This window comes from Octopus bimaculoides, chromosome 23, assembly GCF_046866305.1.
Source record: "Octopus bimaculoides isolate indiv1 chromosome 23, ASM4686630v1, whole genome shotgun sequence".
NCBI lineage: Eukaryota > Metazoa > Mollusca > Cephalopoda > Octopoda > Octopodidae > Octopus > Octopus bimaculoides.
In genome coordinates, this window is record NC_142950.1 from 28,862,556 (window position 1) to 28,884,775 (window position 22,220).

The 22,220-nt window shown below is 30.9% G+C and overlaps 1 protein-coding gene across 1 annotated transcript in view; it reads right to left on the bottom strand.

Annotated features, from left to right (window-relative positions):
- Positions 1 to 22,220, bottom strand: part of LOC149131342 (collagen alpha-6(VI) chain-like) — a 36,734-nt gene that overhangs the window by 112 nt on the left and 14,402 nt on the right. Inside the window, exons 5-21 of the mRNA XM_089340733.1 lie at positions 20,591 to 21,157; positions 14,772 to 14,804; positions 14,216 to 14,478; positions 11,531 to 11,819; positions 11,099 to 11,320; positions 10,560 to 10,877; positions 8,832 to 9,080; positions 8,521 to 8,634; positions 8,075 to 8,394; positions 7,741 to 7,978; positions 7,151 to 7,264; positions 5,493 to 5,724; positions 3,237 to 3,430; positions 2,329 to 2,478; positions 2,016 to 2,126; positions 691 to 1,023; positions 1 to 268 (exon numbers count right to left, since the gene is read on the bottom strand). The exon at positions 1 to 268 is cut by the window's left edge and continues 112 nt beyond it. Coding sequence (XP_089196859.1) covers positions 1 to 268; positions 691 to 1,023; positions 2,016 to 2,126; positions 2,329 to 2,478; positions 3,237 to 3,430; positions 5,493 to 5,724; positions 7,151 to 7,264; positions 7,741 to 7,978; positions 8,075 to 8,394; positions 8,521 to 8,634; positions 8,832 to 9,080; positions 10,560 to 10,877; positions 11,099 to 11,320; positions 11,531 to 11,819; positions 14,216 to 14,478; positions 14,772 to 14,804; positions 20,591 to 21,157 — 4,015 coding nt within the window. The remainder of the gene's footprint in view (positions 269 to 690; positions 1,024 to 2,015; positions 2,127 to 2,328; positions 2,479 to 3,236; positions 3,431 to 5,492; positions 5,725 to 7,150; positions 7,265 to 7,740; positions 7,979 to 8,074; positions 8,395 to 8,520; positions 8,635 to 8,831; positions 9,081 to 10,559; positions 10,878 to 11,098; positions 11,321 to 11,530; positions 11,820 to 14,215; positions 14,479 to 14,771; positions 14,805 to 20,590; positions 21,158 to 22,220) is intronic.

Here is a 22,220-nt window from a genome sequence, read left to right on the forward strand (position 1 = left end):
AAACCACTGAAAGTAAAAATTATAAAATTGTGTTCCATACCTTTACAGAAAGCTCGAGTTATTGTATTTGTATAGTTGAAAAGGCCTTCATAGTTTTCAGCTGTGAAAACATTCAGTAAATATGGTAAACTTGCTATGTTGTGAAGTTCTTTTAAGTCATAGTTTGCAATTCCAATTGCATAGATATGAGCGATATTCCTTAAAGCTCTGGCTGAAGCTACTGTGTGTTCAGGGTGAATTTTAGACTCAGTATTTGATAAAAAGATTACTGCAAGTGAAAAACGATAAATGAGAAATGTTAATTCAGTGACATCATAGAATCTTTCTCAAAGAAATTATTAGTGTGTTGAAAGACATAAATTGAGAACTTGAAGTTAGTAAATGAGGGAAATAGTTTTGAATATGAACTCAGTGTATATCTGACCAAATTCTAAAATTTGTTTGAAATATTTACTACCATATATCATAAATTGTTATAAGAAGGGAAAACATATTGATTACTACTTATCACACATAAAATTGCAATCTATTGGTAATTGATACGAAAGACATAAAGGATATATTCAATCATGAAATTGACTTAGTGAAAATATGAAAATGTAAACTAACATAAATATTTAGGAAATAATTTTCAAAATAGATTAAAAGAAAACTTCAATAAATTTTTAAAATGTAAAGAATTAGGATTACCAAAGTTTTTGACGTCTGGCCGATCTCCAGTTTTATAATTGAATATTTTGGACCGCACCAATTCTAGAGCTGCTACAGCATTTGAATTTCCATATTCATAAAGCAGGGAAGAAAGGGCATTCCTTACATCACGTGCAGATGAAAACATATCCAAAGTAAATCCCAAATGGGCTCTAGAACTGTAAGTAACAGCAGCAACTCTTGATTTATGAGTTCCAATAGACAGTTTCTCAGCTATCTCAATTGCAAACTCCTTCATTAACCTGAACTCTCCAGGGCTTATATTTCCAGATGTGTCCAGAACGAAGACAACATCAACATTTTGTGCACAAGCTGTTGAAAGAACAATAGTTGAATAGTTAGTTGCAGTTCAATAGATAACAAATTGATAAGTGTATCATGAGACTAACATATACTTGGTATTTCGGAAACAGCTTAATATGCCAAGAATAAAAGAAATTTGAAAATATTAACATAGAGACAAACAAAACATGACTGTTTCATTTAATGTTAACTGATGATAAAATGAGGGCGATAAGTTTGCAGATTTCATATCAATGTTTGTATGTCAAGCCTACCTCACACTTGAAGTAACATTTTCTGGTTATATCTCTAGTACTTACCTAACAACTAACTTTATCATATGTTATGGTTGTGAATTATTTAACATTAAATAAAAAGAAGACCATCATATTGATGTGAGTCTAAACTATTTTTCCTGTTTTGCTTTTGGTTTGCAAGATTCTTGATGTGATTTCATGATTTGAAACAAATTTTGTTGTACCTAGGTAATCATTATGCCAATAATAATAACCCCACCCCACACACACACAAGTATTTAACTGACTAACAAATCAATCATTTGTTTAATGTGTTGATTGAACAATCAACCAGTTGTTTGTTTGTTAATCAAAGCTGTTTCATTGCTGTAACCCATGACCTTCCTACTCACTACAAGATCTGCTTTCGTTTTCGACAAACAAACGAACTGGTTTATTGTTTAACCAACACATTAAACAAATGATCAATTAGTTAGTTGATTAGATATTTAACCAATTGACTAATAATAAAGGAGTTGAACCTGTGTTTGTATTCCTGTTAATCACACAAATTTATGAATTATAAAGTAGTTTATAACTGATTAAGAATAGGTAAACTAATAAAATGTTGCACTTACTTACAAAAATCTAATGACAGTAGGCTATTGAAAATTGCTATGCCTCAAATTAGAAAATATCATAAAAATGTAATATCAAAATGTTACAAAATAAAGAATAATATTAGTAAACGTGACAATTAAATTCACTTTAATAAAGTGTACTCACTGCTTTGGCACCATCTTCCAGCATAGCCTCTTGGACAGTCACAAACTGCACTTCCTTTATCTATTTGACATGTTCCACCATTCAAACAGGGATTTTCAGAGCAAATTTCCTCTGTTATTTAGATAAAAGACATGGTTAAAATAATATATCTGGTCTACTAAATAAGGAATTCATTTAGAGTGAGATTTCTTCTAAACTGAGAAGGAAACAAATATTTTGGCACATTATGTATATTTGTATGATTATTAATGGATTAATAAAGAAAGTAAGAAAGAAATGATTAAAGATGATATAAAAAAATGCATGTAGTTACCATAACATACAGCTGCTGCTAATTTCTGAATAACATCTGCTACATGTTCTTCTTTGGTGTCATCAGTAATAATAAATTTGTTTTTATCCAATGGCAGTGATACAACATCATTTAAGCTAGATGCTACAAAAGATGTGCTGCTTACAAGACCTGAGAAAACGAGAAAATACAAATATTTCATGACATAATTAAATATTTATTTAGATGACAATAAGTCAACCATATTGAAGAGGATCTAAAACAATGTTGACAATAAGATAAGAAGCAGGCAACAGTCTCAATATTTTGTATTTTGAAGTGTACCATACTGAGTCATGTACATCTATGTGCTTAACTCTGAAACAAGCCAGTTTACCTAATTGCAAATAGAAACCACAAAATGAAATCATTGATACAGTAACTAAAACATTGATAAGCATTTCATTTGCTATACTGTATAACTGGGCAAGTACTGAGTGGTACAAAGTTAATGTAACAGAATCAACTGCATGAACTACAATAAGATAAAATCTTCAGTGATGTCTTTTGTAATTAATGTATTATGCCAATAGCAACAAAACTAGTTCCTAGTGTTGATCCATTTGACAGCCAGAGTTGTTAAAAGAGGCAAGAGAGTTTAAACTATTTACGTTTAACAACACTGAATCCAGTGGAGGTACAATAAAATGGTTGTGGTAAATAGATATGCAGCAGAGCAGCACACTAACTTCACAACTTTTCTGCAAAGATTAAATACACAGCAGAAACACTGAAAAATAATAAACAGACAATGGATCTAGATACTTTTATAGAGATATTCATATGAATTTAAAATTATTTTGTTCAATATCGTTCAAGTGATGGAAATATAATAATATTTGTAAATTGTAATTTGTGTCTATAAAATAAATCAAGTACAATTTTCTTACCAAGAGCTATAATTCTAGTTCCTTTCATTTTAAGATTTCGGGACTGGACCAACATTTCATCGAGATCTCGTACAGATTTTGTGACAAGTACCAGATAGTTGGGAACATGTATTCTGTCTCCTAATTTCTGCCGTAACACATCTTGATTGGCCATTCGTAGTGCAGCACCAGGGTTGGGGTCAGTTCGTCCAGGTCTTAATGATAATAATAATTGATTTTTATTAAATTGTGTTCAAATTTTACAAAACCAAAGAAAAATTAAATCCTACTAAGTCTTTGTGATGGTTATTAATTGCCATTAATTAAAAAAATGAAAGAACAAAATAACTGTTGTCTTAAGTTCACTAAAATGAATTCTGATCAATCTATTTAGATGACACTGACATTGTTGTTTCACTCTGGTCAACCCTGGGCTAGTAGATCTTGTAAGTCATTCTGGTTGTAACCGTCCCGTCATATTCTCAGACAGGGTGGACACAACAGCACATTATCAAAAATGTCTTGTTCTAGGACAATAAAGTATGATTTAATGAAGGCTTGACTTCTACTTCTAGCAGGTTGACTGACCAAGTGGAATCATTCACATTGGCTCATTCTCTATAGATGTTAGGACAGGTTCCAATGTCCCACAGCCATACCAACAATACGTTCCACCAAATATTTAGATTCCCAAATGTTACTACAATACTCTGTCTGTCTTTTTCTTTATCTATCTAGCTTATCTGGTTCAGACCATACATACCAGAATTGGTGCAACATTAATTGAATCTCTAGTTATTAGTTCTCTGTTACAATGAAGAATCACAATTATCTTTTTACATAAATTAATCATGGGAGTTGGAGTAATATCTCTGGCCAGTGCCATTAATATGGCTGCTACCCATCCTGAAAATATGCAGAGAAATGTATGGAGAGTAACCACGAGATTGATTTAAATGATGGCAACAGAGTGAACTTTGCTAAAAGTATCCAAGGACCAGATGGTGTTTTAAACCTTTTGGAGTATCAGTAGAATGGGTTGTGAATAAATATACAAACTCACATCTGAACATATTTGGAATCTCGTTACGAAATAAAAGAGCTAAAGATTTATTTATTAAAACGTAAACAAATATTTTTCTAGACAGAAACTCATTTGCATAATGGTACAAACAATAATCACAATGAATACAACAAGGTGAGTTACGTATTAATAAATAATGTAATCACGTCTATCCTATACATATTTAATATCACTATGAAATTAAGCCTACGAGGGAATGTTTGACTGTGACAGTGTTATTTAGCAATTCATTAGGATTTACTCAACAATGTAAGTGGCTGGTTCCCAAGATGTCAAAAGGCACTTGTGCACCTAATTTCACAACAACATTAAATACATGGCTATGTGTCTTCCATATAATTATTTATAAATAAATAGGAGAGTGCAAATAATATAACATACACCTCAGTTATTCAACACCCTGAACAACTAATCACAAGAGCATGAAGTGCAGTAGAAGGTAAAACAATAGACTGCCATTTGTAGTTAAGATTATCTAATGATCACAATTAGATATTTAAATTAGTTAACTTTGTGATCAAGGTCAGCTGATCTATATATACTTTCTTCTTCAAATTTAATGTAATATAAATATATTCCTCCAATCTGAAATATATCTCAAGGGTCAGTAGTCAGTTGTGGTTTTATGGTATTAACCAGATATGAAGCCTTTCCTGAATAGCGTACCAGTCTATAAGAGGTAACAATCCCTGATCATCTATTAGCTAGGGAAACAATCTCATCATGTGATAGCTAAGTGGAGAAACAAATTATCTGTTATTAGGGGTAACAATCCCAGTTCATCCAGTAGCTATGTGAACTGTAGTAACAGAGAATAAAGTGTTCTATTAACAAACACAGCATATCTAACTTCACAAACTACAAAATAAATAGTCCAATCCAGCTCTTTTAGTTTTAATTCTACTCTAAATGCTATCCAAATAATGGAGTATTATTATCAATGGTTTTCATCATCGTTTTAATGTGCATTTTTCCATCTTGTATGAGCCAGACATCAATTTTATCTGTTTTACATGCAGGAATGACTTTAATGGACATTTAATTGCAAGTTAATTTGGAGAGCTGAAAAAAAAACCCAAGAAACTATGCAGTTAATAAATAGATTTTGAAGTTTATTTTAAAGTGGTCTAAGTGAGTAAACTACACTGAAACTGCAGTGTTGTGATTCAAGAAAAATTAAACATAAAAATTACCTAAGCATTGAGAGAACTGCCATCACATCCTGTTTGTGTCTACCTTTATCAAGAGTAAGTCGGAGTCTTGGCTCTGCATCATAGGTTATTACTGCAACTCGTATATTTTGATGACTGAATGAAAGTCTTTTAATTGTTTTTCGTAACATACGTTTGACCCTTCTGAGAGCTGGCCTTGTTACATAACGTGAAGTATCAATAACTAAAATCATATCAGCTCTAGAATTACATTCTGCAAAAGGAGTACAAATTGCATCAGTGCTACAAGTTTCAAATATAAATTAAAATTAACATAATGGAAATTAGATTATTTTCATATAAAGAGATTAAGAAGAATGGACATAAGATAAATAGAAAAATTCCTAATGAGAAGTAAAAGTAACAATGTGAATATATGAGCCAAAGCTTAATAATGTCTGGAGATTTGTCTAATTAATAACTGATTTTAGGTTAGCAAGTATGAATATTGAGATGAATCAGAGAAAAAAATGTGTAGAGAACATTTTTTTTCCTTCATGTCTGAGGAGAAGTAGCATTACTACATTCTACTGGAGTAGTTTGAGGTATTGTAGTTGTTAATTTAATATATTTTTGATTGTTTTTCTTTATAAGTTCATCTAAGCCAGAAGGACCATATGTATAACTTTTTCATGCCCATCTCACAAATTGTTTTGAGCTATATATGTTTCAGTTTGAATATTTCTAGTGTAAAGAGGAAATTCTAGAGAGTGGCAGTTTTAGAAAGTAAAGATTGGTAAAAATAAACAGCTAGTACAAGATGTGATTGTTAAGATACAGAAAAGGTGATGATAGGATAAAAGAGGTGGGAGAAGGTATACAACTTGCTAAGTCAGAGGATCAGTATAGATGGCACAGAGAAAATAGAGTTCAGTATGTGGTTATACACCCATGGTTGTAGTGTGTTGATCATTAATTTCATGTCAATCAGCAGGGCAGCCTTTACTGAAATTTTGTCTTGGACATTTGTGTGTATAGCAGCATCACTGTTGCACATAACACAATAATACTTCAATAGGGACCCCCTTTACATGAATTTTGTGCACAGTCATTGACTGATAAAAGCTGAATATTTTCTAGTTCTAGGAAAGCAATCTTAGTTCTTTTTGGGGGTAGTTTTGGTAATCCTACATGAGTGAAATTGCTAAAAAGGATCATTTATCATTTACTGCAATATTATATCTTTTAGATGTTTGATGTTCATGACTAAAGACTGCTTCATTCGAATATGTAGTGAATGTGATGGAAACTTGATTTTGTTGAAAGTGCTTAATTATAGCTCAGTAGATTTTTACTCTATAGAAATTTCATCTTTTACACAGCCTCTGTAACTGGTGTATCAAGCAGATAAAAGTAACACTATCTACAATGTAATGTGTTATATAGCAGTCTGATGTAATATTACAAATACCTCCTTCATATTTTCTTACTAAATTTCCAACATAAAATGAGTGATAACAACTCAGCATATTTCAAATTATTAGAATATTTCAGCTAAGACTGGAACTGTCACTGTGTATAATTATATGTTTAAGCTATTATTTCTTTAGTTTTGTAGAAGGATTGTGTGCAACATACATCACCTGACAGATCATATTATCATGCTAGTTTCAAAAGAAAGCAAAAATGCAACAACATACGCTTTTCACAATTTTCACCAGTGAAACCTCGTTTACATTCGCATTTATATGTAAATGGATAGTTGACACATTTTCCTCCATTTAAGCAGGGATTTGGTTCACAGTGACTTCGAGCTGTAAAATAAATAAAGTATGAAATAATTACCAACATTTAAACAATAATACAGAAAAAAAGTAATTATTTTAATTTATTATGTAACAATGAATGTGTGTGTGTGTGTGTGTGTGTGTGTGTGTGTGTGTGTGTGTGTGTGTGTGCGTGTGTGTGTGTGTGTGTGTGTGTGAGAGAGAGAGAGAGATATAAAGCGTGAATAAAAATATTGAGAATACAATAAAAACGTTTTTCCATGTTGAAAGTTCATTTCATTGTATTAGTAGATATGTGGGCTAAGAAATTGTATATAGTTTTTACTCACTGGCCAAATAATAAAAATGGAAATAGTAACAATTTTTTAAAGACTGAGAAATAGAAACATTAGTACCTTCTGTCAATGAATGAAATAGGTCCAAGAAAAAGGGACAGTGTTAAAGTTAGCTACTTAATAGTTTATATAACATTATTATGTGAGAAGTAAAACAAAGATACATACTTTCAAAAATAGGATGCAATAAGGAATCAGTCATTCCATCTACATCAGCACCAAAAATTTCAGTTGTTTTTATTCCTTGTGCAGCAGCAATGGTGTCAAGTTCATAGCTTTTTCGAACATTAAATGCTACAGGTATAAGATGAATACCAGAAGAAATGGCTAATTCAGCTTGCCTGAGAGTATCTTCGCTTGACAAATCTATTTGACCATGAGTCAGCAAATAGGCGATGTTTTTGACCTAACCAAAAATAAAGGAAGTTTGTTTTTTAATACAGAAATCTTTCTTGATTAATAAAGTTAATCATAAAGCAACAAGACACATAATTTTACTTACCTTATCTCGATCTCCATGTCTTGAAGAAAATATTTCTTGACTCACAAACTTTATGGCATTTGCCATATCAGCATGGCCTCGAGTGTAGGAAGTGTCATCAATGCTTCGAATAATTGATTCTTGTCTAGTAAAGCGGTTTAGATGAAATTCTATTAAAGGTCGTGAACTATATTTTACTAAAGCAATGTGGTGGCCACAGTAACCTACAGCTAGATCTCTCACCATACTTTCAGCAAAGCGTTTCATTCTCTGAAAGGTTCTCCAGCCAACACTAGTAGAAGAATCTAGAATAAATGCTACATCAGCTGGTTGTGGACAGACTAGAAGGAAAAAGAAAGGCTTGGTAAACATTAGGATTGATTTTACATTTTTTATATGTATTTTGAAATAATAAGACAACCAATTTATCATCATTAACGTAAATAGAAATAATCACAAATGCTTACCTTTGTCACATTCTGTTCCATAGAAACCTTTAGAACAGATACAAATGTAATGTTTAAGTGTATCATAGCATTCTCCTCCATTTTTGCAGGGATTATTTGCACACAATTGTTGGCCTATTATAAACCATGAAATAAAAGAGTACATTTCAATCAATAAACGTTGTACACAGGTAACATTCTAAAATATATTTTTATCAATAAAGCTGTCATTATATCAAAGGTTGTTGCATGCAATTTGTTTATATTAAATTATCATCTAATTTCATTAAGAACTTAAGACAATGGAGATTTACTGTGAATGAACTTCTTACCTTTACAAATTGGTTCTACAATCCTGGCATGAAGATTTTCAAGTTCACTGAAATCATCAACAGAAAATAAATTCTCTGCAACTGGTGGTGATGTCATTCCAATTAATTCTTCTGTTTGTGTTGCAAATCCAACAGCTACAGTTATAACACTCACACCACTCTGTTTAAGAAGACGAGCTTGTGGTAAAGTCTCTCTATGATTAATATTTGACTGACCATCAGTTATAATAATTACAATGTTGGGTGCATCTGAAAATAAAAATCAAGTAATGAAAATATTAATTAGAAACTAGTTAAAAGTACATTTAACATAAATGTATATGAATTCTTGCACTTTATAATAGTGTTCGCATATCTGATATGAACTGGTTCCTTCATTCACAAAACTTAACCATATTCTAAAGGATAAAAGATTAATTAGTAAAGTTTCACTCATTGGCATACTTCTATTGATTTAAGTCTTCCATTTTCTTTTTTATCTTTTTAAACTTCTTTTTTTCTTTTTCATGAATGACCTAATTACAATTGTCTTTTTCATGAATGACCTAATTACAATTGTCTTTTTCATGAATGACCTAATTACAATTGTAATTCGCATATATTTTGACTTTACACCCTTTATCTGTGACTTCCTTTCAATTTGTGCAATTATGGTCATATGCTTAAGAAATGTTTTGCGACTAAATATTTTGAGTTCAATATAATTATCTTCTGCCATAGACTCTGATTAAACCTTAGTGAGTGAAATTTCAGAGACAGAAACAGTTTTGAAGCTCATCAGAAAGACAACTTCTATTTCCAGATGCTAGACTTAATACCTGGCTGTTGTGTGACTTTAGTGGAGTTCACTCCATTGCAAGCATTACAGCCAGGTTTGTGATTTGGAACTACTTCCTCATTTTGTGCACCATCTTGGAAACATTGAAAAAGGATGCTGTTTTTGTCTTCTAATTAAGTTATACAAAACAATTATATAATCTTCAGTCTACACCTACAACTTCCACTGCTATACATAATACACTATTCAGACAATACCCATCATTTCCACCACATGTTGTTGTTGGCACTCCGTCACTTACGACGTTGAGGGCTCCAGTTGATCTGATCAACGGAACAGCCTGCTCGTGAAATTAACGTGCAAGTGACTGAGCACTCCCCAGACATGTGTACCCTTGACGTAGTTCTCGGGGATATTCAGTGTGACACAGTGTGACAAGGCTGACCCTTTGAATTACAGGTACAACAGAAACAGGAAGAAAGAGTGAGAGAAAGTTGTGGTGAAAGAGTACAGCAGGGTTCGCCACCATCCCGTTGCCGGAGCCTCATGGAGCTTTAGGTGTTTTCGCTCAATAAACACTCACAACGCCCGGTCTGGGAATCGAAACCGCGATCCTATGACCACGAGTCTGCTGCCCTAACCACTGGGCCATTGCGCCACTACAACACACTTTTTAATGTACACTGATCACTTCTGCCACTATACATTATACACTCTAAACTTTTACCACATTCATTCAGTGCCCTCTTCTAGTAGCCACAGTCTTCCAATAAAACTAAATAATTTTAAAATGTCATCTTCAGCAGTCTGAAAGTCCTTCAAAATATGTTATGAATTATATTGGTTTGTCCAATTCTTTAGAAAAGTTTATTAAGTTAAAAAACAAACTTAAGAAGAAAAAAAAAACACTATATCAAAAATATTCCAACAAAAGTAATTGCTATATTTACCAGCCCTGTCTCCATTGACTTCAGTGAATATCATTCTGCGTGCCATTCGAAGAGCAATTGCTGTATGAGTTGAGCCATAGACATATTTTACAGCTGCAGTGGCATTTTCAATATCTTCTTTCATGGTAAAAGAATTTAGATAAAATTCTGCACGTGCTTCATCACTAAATGTGATGAGAGCCACATTATATAATCCTGATTCTATATCAAGACTCTCAATCGTAGAATATACGAAGTCTATTACTTTGGCAAAGTTTTCCTCACCAACACTTCCAGAAGAATCAACAACAAACAGAATGTCAGCTTTGCTAGTACAATCTACAAAACAAAAAAGATGTTGCAATTATAATCACACAAATGTTAACCTATAGAAATTTACATCTATAATTTTTTCCATATTAAGAGTTTATATTTATTTATTGAGATAAGAAGATACAAATAATTTAACCTGTCAAAATTAGAATATTTGACAAAAGTAAGTTTAATTTGAATGAGTTAAAATGACAAGTAAAAAATATTATAGCTGTTGCATAATTTACCTGAAGGTCTGTATATTCTTTTGGGTGTAGTTATTATAGGTCTTCGATGTGTAGTACTTCGGGTTGTAGTACTTCGGGTTGTAGTACTTCGGGTTGTAGTACTTCGGGTTGTAGTCTCTTGGGTCGTAGTCCTTGGTGTAGTAGCCACTGGAATTCGTTGTTTTGTTGACGAAATAGTTCGTCTAGTTGTAGGAGCTGGAGTAGTTGGAGGTGGTACATATACTGCAAAAATGAAATACATTTTCAATTTTATTCATTAGGTCATGATTGTCAGAAAGAGACTAAACAAATCCTAATCATAAAGGACATTTTTGCCATTTATACTACATATGTTTTCAAGATGTTTAAATGCAATATGAAAGAGTATTTTCAAGATTAATCATTTTATTTTGAGTCAAAAAACAAAATATGTTTATAATATCAAGTTCATACCTTGCTTAACTTTTTTTAAAAGTGGATCTATAATATTCATTATACTTTCAGCAGAGTTCACTTGATACACATGTTCATTCTCTGGTGCAGATGCAAAGCCGTACAGCTCATTTGGATCTGTATCACCTAATCCAAGTACAAATACCTCAGCTTTGGCTTCTCTTCGTAATTCTTCAGCACGTTTCTCAGCTTTTACTATATCACTGGTCTTTGATCCAGTGATAAGAATAACTTTATTTTCAGCTTTAGGTCGATCTCCATTTTCAATAGTAAACATATTTTTCCTCACCTAAATATTTCAATTTTAATATTAGACAAAATATATATACATACACACATGCATACATACATATAAATTATATGTGTAAATTCACAAAATAAATATTTCATTTATAAATAGCATGAGTTTTGTTTCAATTGCAAATAAGACAAAAAATGTTAAGATGTTTTCAGTGGTAAGTGACAAGTGTTCATGTCATCATTCATATTTAATTGAAATTAGATAATTTCACTATAAAATGGAAGCTACATTTATTCAGATTAGAATAAATGCAAGCTTTGAGAAATTATACATATTAAGAATCAAATTTCAAATGAATTTGCATTTATTTTAATACTGAAAGGCAGCATTTGTGTAAAAATAATTGGCACGAAATACTGTGGTTATTGCAGTGTATATTTGACTAACACAGCATGTATCTCTCTTTAATAACAGTAACATAATATGTTCAATGAAATATAGATTATTTTTAAGCTAACAGAGTTTCTATGATAATAACGAAATCAATTAAATGCAGAGAGGTGATCGTAACCCTCTCAAACATAGGTCCATGTGTCTAATTTTATCCTCTATCTAGACTTCTGAGCAAAAAGGTAATATGGTGTAGCGGTTAAGAGCGAGGGCTACTAACACCAAGATTACAAGTTTGATTCCAGGCAGTGACCTGAACAATAAAATCGAAAAATACCTTAGGAATGAGAACCCTGGTTCGAAATTTCCCCAAGACACCTGATGAAAGCTGGAGGGTATATCGGCCAAAACGTTGTGTTAACAACAAACAAGATGAGGATAAATATCCGTCAAATGTAAATAAACAGTTGTATATACAGCTCAAGAGTAATGATTGCAGGCAAACTAAAAGGCAGAAACACACAAAAAAATTTGAGAGAATAACAATAATAGGCCTTTCTCACAACTACCATATTAATTCATTGCAGGCAAACTCATGGACAGAATCACAAGAAAAAAAAACAAAATTAGGAGAATAACAATATTCTTCAACTACTGTATTTGTTAACCCAAATCACTACTTTCCTCATCACTTTTGCCAGATTGATTGTCCGAATTACCTTTACTAGCTGCATATGGGTAAACTCTTCATCCAAAGAATAACTACTCAACTGTAAAGAATTTAGGCTTTCATTTACAAGATGAAGTGCTGCATTCATCACACACTCGTTTTATCACAAAATCAGATTTTTTTTTTTTTTTTTTTTGTGGAAAACCAAAATAAACAAGAGTAATGGAGAACACCTTTAACAATGAGTCATAAACACACTTGACTACAAAGTTGCAATGTGATCAGTTGTCTATTTTATCTTTCTCTGTGTGTTGTTCATTACCACCTGAACAGGAATCTGGCAGAGATTACATTTAGGCTATTCCCAGTATACTGAGAACACAGTATGATAGGATTAATATAGTTGATATTCAGCCTGGATTTCTATAGGCTGATGCAACAAAAAATGGAGACAGGGATAGCATTTTAGAAGAGGTATGATGGTTATGAGTAGAAAGGAGAAAGGATTAAGAAAAGTCTTTAGTGAAAACTTATTGGACTGAGATACTGGTATCCCAGATTCCTAAAATAAAACTTTTCTAAACACTGTCAACTACTATATAGTTGCTATCCTTTCCAGTATTTCAAACATTCGTTAATCGTTAAATAATTAATTCATATTTTCTGGATGTCTATGGAAGAAATTTTGTATTTCCAAACTAAATCAATTATCACTACATGATACTCAAAATCTACATCTTCTATATCTACTCAATGATCCTCCCATTTTTCTCCTTATAAAGAGTCACATGCTTCTTAACCCGCTTTCCCTTGTAATGCTGCATTGCTTTGAAAGTCTGCTACAACTTTTGTATTTCTCTCAACAGCTAAATCTCAGTAGTACAAACATGAGGCACTATAAATTTTCATCACTGCAGCTCTTCTTTTATACAAGGAAGAATGTGTGCCTCTTTAAATAGAACAATAATATTATACAGTCTTCCTTTTCAAAAAGGTGTTATAGTAGTATTAAGTGATTAACAGGATATCAATAGAATAACAGAATATCACAGAATTACAGAACGTGAACAGGGTAAAAGAATACAGAGTGACAAATATGCACGCAATGAGAGAATATCAGAGTAACAATATTGACAAAGTGATAGGATATCTAGAGCAAGAGATCATCAGTGATTACTATCTGTATTTAGTTACATCCAAGCTCTAGCAATAATTGATTTTTCTTTCATAACTTCAGAGTTAATAAAATAAAAGCCAGTAATATACTAGGATATATTCTATAAATTATATCTTACTTAAAACTCTGATGCTATATACAAGTTGTAACTCTATATTTCCTAATAAGGATGATGATGATTATGAAACATACTTGAAAGTAACTTACTTCATTGAAAGCCTTGGCTTTGTTTGATTTTCCTGTACTTTGTGGCAACATATCAATAGCCTGCAGTAAATCGGCTTTCTGATGGAATGTATTTAAATGGGCTTCGATTTTAGCATCAGAATTAAAGAACAAAAGACCAATTCTCACTTTCCCTGAGTCAAAGTCAGCCGTCCCAACAAATGTACGAGCAAAGATAAGCATCAAAAAAAACTTTTCATTTGGTACACTGGAATCCAACATCAACACAATATCCTGACCAGTTTCTGCAAAAGTTTCAAATTATAATTTACTTTCACTTATTTTTAATAATAAAAATAAAATATACACATACATATATATATATTACTATGATATAATACATATATATATTTATATCAAATATATAGTACACAACATATAGTATACCTATATATATGTGTGTGTGTGCATATATACACACACTCAAGTTCATATAATTGAGACAGACATGATTTTGGACAAAGACAATATTAATTTTTATTTTAAATCTGTTAGAAATGATAAAAAAATTTTGACAAGATGTGGAACTGAATATTACCTGATACAGGTGGTTTAGGTTTTGGGATGACTGCTACAAAGTAAATATTTACATAATTAATAGAAACAAATATACACAAGGATATGAAGAAGTTCAATTTACCTGCATCATAATTATTTTCTGATACAACTGATTTGTTTACAAGATAGATAATTATTTTTCTTTAAAAGCTTTATGAGGTACTTCAAAGTAAAAAACACAAACAAAATGACATTTTTTAATATAGCAAATGTTTTGTATGAATAATAAAATATTAGTAAGGTAAATCTATCACCAGTGGTGCTATATACAACACACGCGCACAGATGTATATATATATATATATATATATATATATATATATATATATATATATATATATAGTGGTAAGTAACTATGTACAGAGTTCACCAAAAGAATGTATACACACTTCAGAGAAAGAAAATTGTGTAGAAATATTTTAGTACTAAGTTTATTCAGACACTATGGGATTAATACATGTTACATTTTACTTTTTTTTTTTAGCTTTATTTTTTTTTTAATGAAAATTTTTTCAAAAAGGTTTCCATTTTACAATACTGTAATTTTTACTGTTGTTGCACTTGATCAATTGTTGACATATGAAATAGTCAATGGGCATTATTTTGAGATTTAAAAAAATGGAAACTTCCTTGACTTCTTCATACTATTGCGAGCAACTGTGACAAAATGGCAGAGGCATAGTTGTTGTTCAAGGAATTAAAGATTACTTTAATACAATATTTCAAATTTGAGAATGTTGATGGAATTCAATGACAATGGAGGTGTGATTTTGAAACTCCATCACGCCTGACAATTCCATGGATTTGTGACAAGTTCAAAATACATGGTAACATGTGTGATGTGCAGAAGAGAAAATCCAGCAAACCTCACACAGTAACAAGTGCTGCTTATCCAGCTATTGAACATTTCACACACTTGCCACAGAAGTCAACTGTACAATGCACATGTGAAACAGTAATATGCATTATAAGCATTTAGTGGATTCTTAAAAGAGCTAGGGGAAAATTTACATTCCAAGATTATTACATGCAAATAACAATAACGATTCTTATTGAAGAATCAAGTTTTGTTAATACTTTCAGCATATAAAAGGTTTTGTGAAGCTGGTTGTGCGGTCTGATGAAGCACAATTTAGGCTAAATGGAACAATGAACTGATATAATCGTGTTTACTGGGTACCAGAAAATCCTTACTTGCATGTGGGCAAAGCAGTCAATTTACCAGGAATCAATGTCTGGTGTAGGATGTCTTCAAGAGTTTTAATGAAACCATTTTTCTTTGAAGGTACTGTTACTGGAAAAGCATACCTAAACAAGCTATGCACTTCCATTTTTAACCTACCATACATGCACTTCATGGAAATCATAAAATCTTCCTTCGACAACACAGTGCACCTCCACACTACTGCTGAGATGGATAAGCTTACCTGGATGAGCACTTGCAAGGATGCTGGATACAAAGAAGAGGTACAGTCAAGTTCCCTGCATGCTCTTCTGATTTAATAACTTGGAGAAATTTTCTTATGGGGTATCCTAAAGGATATCATATAGCACAGAAAACCAGCTACACTGAAAGCCCTTTACGAATAAATTGAAAAGGCATGTGCAGCAATCCTGCTCAACACTTTGGCCAATGCTGCCTAAGCAGAAGTTTACCATACCAATAAGTGTCTGTATGCTAATGGCCACCACGTTTGAGCATGTCTTGTAATTGTAGAGGTTAACAGTAACCTGTATTAATTCTGTGATGTCTGAATAAATTTAGTATTAAAATACTTCTAAATGTTTTTTATTTTCTTGAAGTGTGTATATATTTTGAGAAATTCTGTCTGCATGTATGTAAGTATGTATGGAAAAAATGAAACCATAAAAGCATATTGCTTATATCTGTCCCTCTGCACCAAATCTGTCTCTGATATATTTCTCACCCACAACTTATCCTCCTTAGACACACACACATACACACACAATTACTTTGTCGGCTAAAATATAATATATAAGCATAATTATTTAAATTAACTATGCATATCATATATACATGATATATATATTCTTTCATGTGTGCAAATAATATCTATCATTGTTGTATACATTTTTCAGACAAATCCACTAGTGGTAGTACAAAGTAAAGAGAATTAATGTCGAGTAGAAGTAAATATATTTTTGTTAGAATTGAGTTCTTTTCTATTACTTCAAAGCTCTCACCAGAGAGGCATTCATGAGATGGTAAATTGATGAAGTAGCACTGAAAATATTTTTTCTTTAGATAAGCCATCTGAAGAATGCCTTCCCATCAAGATACTTGCATTATGGAATTGTCAACTTTAACAATTTTAAATATATACATATTGTATGGTATACTTATAATAAACATATGCAGTTATCGTTAATTGCAAAAATTAAGACAAACAATGAAAAGATGGAAAAGAAAAAATAACCAATGGAAGAATAGTTAAAAATACATGAAACAAAATAGAAAAGAATAAGAGTTGCATCGTTTTCTTTACCAGTCATTTTCCTGTAATAAATTTACAGGAAGTAGCTAATAGTTATTTTGAAAACACATTACAGATGCTCACAATTATATAAAAATCATGTTAGGTTAACAATATGTTGTAAGAAATTCAAATTATTTTTGTGCATAGAAAAAAACTCAGAATAAGAGTTAGGTTTAAAGATAATAGATGGTCATGCTATAGATGAACTTCTACTTCATATAAAGATGTTAAGGTAAATGGTAGACCATTAGAGAATTTTGTTTAGTAACAATGCTCTCTATGGGGAAAAGATGATAAATGAATACACTGAATACAATATATCTGCATTGAATAGATAGAAGGCAAATCAAGATAGCATTAAATTTAAGTAAAATGAATAAATCTAGATACTGTATTTTAAACCATCTTGTACAGTGAGTAAGAGTTTGTATGATGTTTGGAATTAAAGCATATGAAGAGATCAATGAAGCAGACTATTTTACATCCTTAAACTACTGCCGCTGCTCTCTTGAGGAATCTTTAGAATGAATATTATCATTCCAGATATTATTGAAAGTGTCTTAACGATCAATTTAAAGAATTATTTACAGGTTTACAACTTCTTGTTAATCAATCAGTATTGAACATAAATTATAATTACCATTCTAAAAATATAACAGATTTTGCTATATGAATTTCTCCATATTACAGCTACTTAAATGCACTCAGAACAAATAAAGTTGGTAGTGATCTCTTTACAAATACTGTACTTACTAAAATATGTTGACCTTTTTTCAAATTTTCACTTGGGAAACGTTCAGTTTTACATCAAGTTTCAGAACTCGATACTAATGAAACTGAAAGTTTTATTTTCATTGCACAAAAGTAAAAAAAAACAGTATGTTGTTCAAAACCTCTTAACTATTCGGTTATTGTCATTACCAATATCATTTTTACTAACATCATTTGCTCTATATTCAGTCAGTAGACATAGGTTGCTGGCTGAAACATAAGTGGTGTTTCTATTGCTGTACATCAATTAAGTGAAAAAAAAAATGTTTTTGTTCCTGCTGTTCTAGTCAAACACTTATATGTGGATAATATAGGTTTAAAATCAGTGTTTTTGTTCTTTATAAAGTTAATGAATTGAAGGAACATTTTTTAAAGATATAAATGAGCATTTAAGTTTTCTTCTTGAAATGCAGAGTTGTGATATATTTCCTTGATTTTTTTATTATTATTGTCCTGTTTCAAGGATGAACAAGTCAAAACTACAGAGGACACAAAAATATAATTAAAAAAAAATTTTTTTTTTTAGTATAAATAGAAAATAGTCATTATGAAAATAATAATTTCAAAACTTAAAGTTCATGCTGAGAGAAATTTCATGCCATTAATCAATTGAATGTGAAATCAATAACTGGAAATAATTAATTGCAACATTTAGAATAACTTTAGTTAAACAATCAGATTGCTTCATTGGCAAACAAATATTTTAAACTGCTCCTTAAGCAAGCTAGTCAAAAATATTTTATTGATATTTAAAATTTAAATTTATAGCTTTGTTTTCTTTTTGTAGCAAAAATTCCAAACAAGGTTTAATTCACATAAATAATTTTCACATTTGAACAATGAACATTTCTAAGGCTGAATATATTATTTAATAATTATTTGCAGCAATGTAGCAATATATATATATATATATATATATATATATATGTGTGTGTATATATGTATACACATACATATACATATATATATATATATATATATATATATATATATATATATATATATATATATATATATATGTGTGTGTGTGTGTGTGTGTGTGATTGTGTGAAGAAATAGGGTAATTTATTCCAAATTTACATCCATTCAAGTTAATTTGTTCCGAATTTATATTGCTATTTTAAAGTTTATGAAAATTAGTGGAATTCAGCTTACAATTTAAGGCTATATGTGACAATGTATTATCTTGACTATAACAAAATGACTATACAAAGTTATTTACATTGATACATTATACAAAAATAGTAAAGAGCCATTTGAAGTCCGATAGCTTCTCTTTCAGTATAATAATAATGTTAAATTTATTCTTACAAAACCTCGTTTTTGCTATACTTTATTATGTTGCTTATTTGTTTGTAAGATAGTTATGTGTGAAAACAACATTCTGTTGAACAAGTTTGTTTTTGTAACATCAACAATTCTTGGTACTGATTAAAGCATTTTATATTTTATTCCCAGCTAACAAAATCTGTAATATCTTCTAGCAGAGAATATATAAGACCAATAGAATTTAAGGGGAAATGACTGAACAATTTAACAAACCTATCACACTTATATCAGACTTAAAAAAGAAAAACACAGCCAAAATAGTAATATAAAGAATAACTTAAGTGAATTATATCAAACAGTTTGCATTAAATATTTACAATATGTAGTTTTGAAATATCTATTGAAATGGTACTAAATTTATTTTGAACATTCTTGTCCATTTAATTTAGTTTAACATAGAATCATAACAATTGATTTTGTTTTATTCATATAGTTTTATACAAAACTTTGTTCTGTTTGTATGGAAACTGAATATTAGTTCCTAACGTTAGAGATATGAGAATCCTCACAGAACATGCAGATGAGTTGTATTTTTTATTAGAGAATTAATGTTATAGTAGAAAGACTTTCATTTTTTATTGCTTTGTTTATTGTTGTTGTTAACACTAGGAGTACAGAGCGATCATTTTTGTATATCTTTGTCTCAATTAGATGTCCTCATCAGTTGAAATACGATAATATCAGGATAATTAATTTATTTGAACTGAAGAAGACATCTTGCTAACACCTTCACTGCTAACCTCCTTATCAACTTCAAGGTTAGCTAAACCTAGTGAGTATTTTGAAACTGTCAACCTTCATGTTGGCAGATCTCTGGCTAACCAATATTTAACTGAGTCATAATTAACTGTGAATGTTAACTCTGATATTCATACAGCTAATTATTATGAAAGAATGATATATAAGTGGAGGTGTTTAAATGGGATAACAGAATAAAATGGTCACTTGGTAGTGCTAGTGTTATGGTATAGCAACTGGCATAGAAGCTGCAACACATTTGGCAATAAATGCCTGATTTAATTTGCCATAACAAACCTAGTCAGACATCCATGTAATAAGAGCATCTCAGTTTACTTATAAGTAGAAATTCTATAAGTCATTATAGAAATGTAAAGCTTCAAAGGAAGTCTTCTGGAAGCGACCACATTCTTTGTACTAGGTAAATAGAGAAATTATACCTGTTTGTAAGACTACTACTTACCTCGGCAAACTAAAGTGAAGACATTGTTCATTACATCTTTGAGCTGGTTGAAATCGCTTAGTAAAAACATGTTACTTTCTGAGGGATAAGAACTAATGAGATGCAATTCCTGGGAATTAGTAAGATTAACACCCACAGTGATAATATGTACTCCTGAATTTCGAGTATGGATAGCTTCAGGAATTGTACCATATGAATTGATATTGGAATTACTATCCGTTATTAATATAACAAAATCTCTTGCATAAATCCGATCACCATATCCTCTGCTGAACATGATGGTGTTTAATGTTTTTAGAGCATCAGCCATGTTTGCACTACCTCCAAAATAAGCAACGCTATCGATCGTTTTAAGCAAATCTTGTTTTCTCTTGAATTCATTGAGGTGGAACTGAATATGTTCAGAGGTGCTGAAAGTCATCATACCAATACGAGCCAACCGAGTATCAATGTCATATAGAGAAACAAAGTCTTTCATAAACTGCAGCATTTTCTTGAAGTTTCTCTCAGTAATACTGATGGAGGAATCCAGAACAAAGACCAGATCAACTTTTGCGAAGGAGCAATCTACAGAATAATTGAGTAAGGAAAAAGACTATCAGATTTTATGACCCTAAAGCTACTAACACTTTGGCTCATTCTATGGTCTTTCAACAGTCTGCAAGATTCAGAATCTTCCATCAAGTGAAAAAAAAATCTTTTTTCTTCTTTCCAAACTGGTTAGAATATACTTTAAATAATTAATCAAATTAGCCAGGACTTTTGTTTTTAAATTACTTATTTTTACAATAATTCAAGTAATTCACAAACATTATGTAAGCATGATTAATATTTCTACAAACTGAAACACTTTCTAAAATCTAAGTAATACAGGTTAAATTAGTTATTTAATTTATTTGCTAATTAATCAAAATAATTAAAATTCTCAGGTGTATATATAGGCATCTTGACCTAAGAGATCTGGTCTACTGCTGATATCTTAAAGTATTGTAGAAACTGAATTCAACATTGAAAGACAGTAAAATGATTGTTTTTTCCAATGGGGTTTGAAGCACATGGAACAGTGAATAACCTACAAACATTGCATTCATAGACTTAAGTAAATCAGATTATTAAATGTGAAGCATTGGAGACTGAATATGAGCAGATAACCCTTTAGCTGATTGTACAGTTAAGTACCTATAGTTCTTTAAAGAGTATTGAAATATAAATATAATAATAATTAAGTCTTTTGAGGGGGGTCTAAATAACTAAGAGGTTTAAACAATAACCATTATTTTTCAGTTTAAGTATATACCACAACAGTGGCTTTAAATAATTTTTTTAATTGTTATTGTCTAACTCAATACAATTTGCCTGTATCAAGGGGTATTACAAATGAATATATCAGTAGACTTGATATATTTTACTAGTTTAAAGCCTTTATAGATGATGACGTTACTTTTATTTTTTATTATTTTTTTTTTGCAAGTTTAATCCTTGTATTTTCAAATCTGAAGAAAAATAAAAAAAGCTAGCATGCTTAATAAATCAATACAGACAATAGGTTACTTTCATTGACACGAGTAGTATTTGGCATACATTATATAAGCCATGAGTATCCTTATTTAATCATATTTGGTTATGTTTA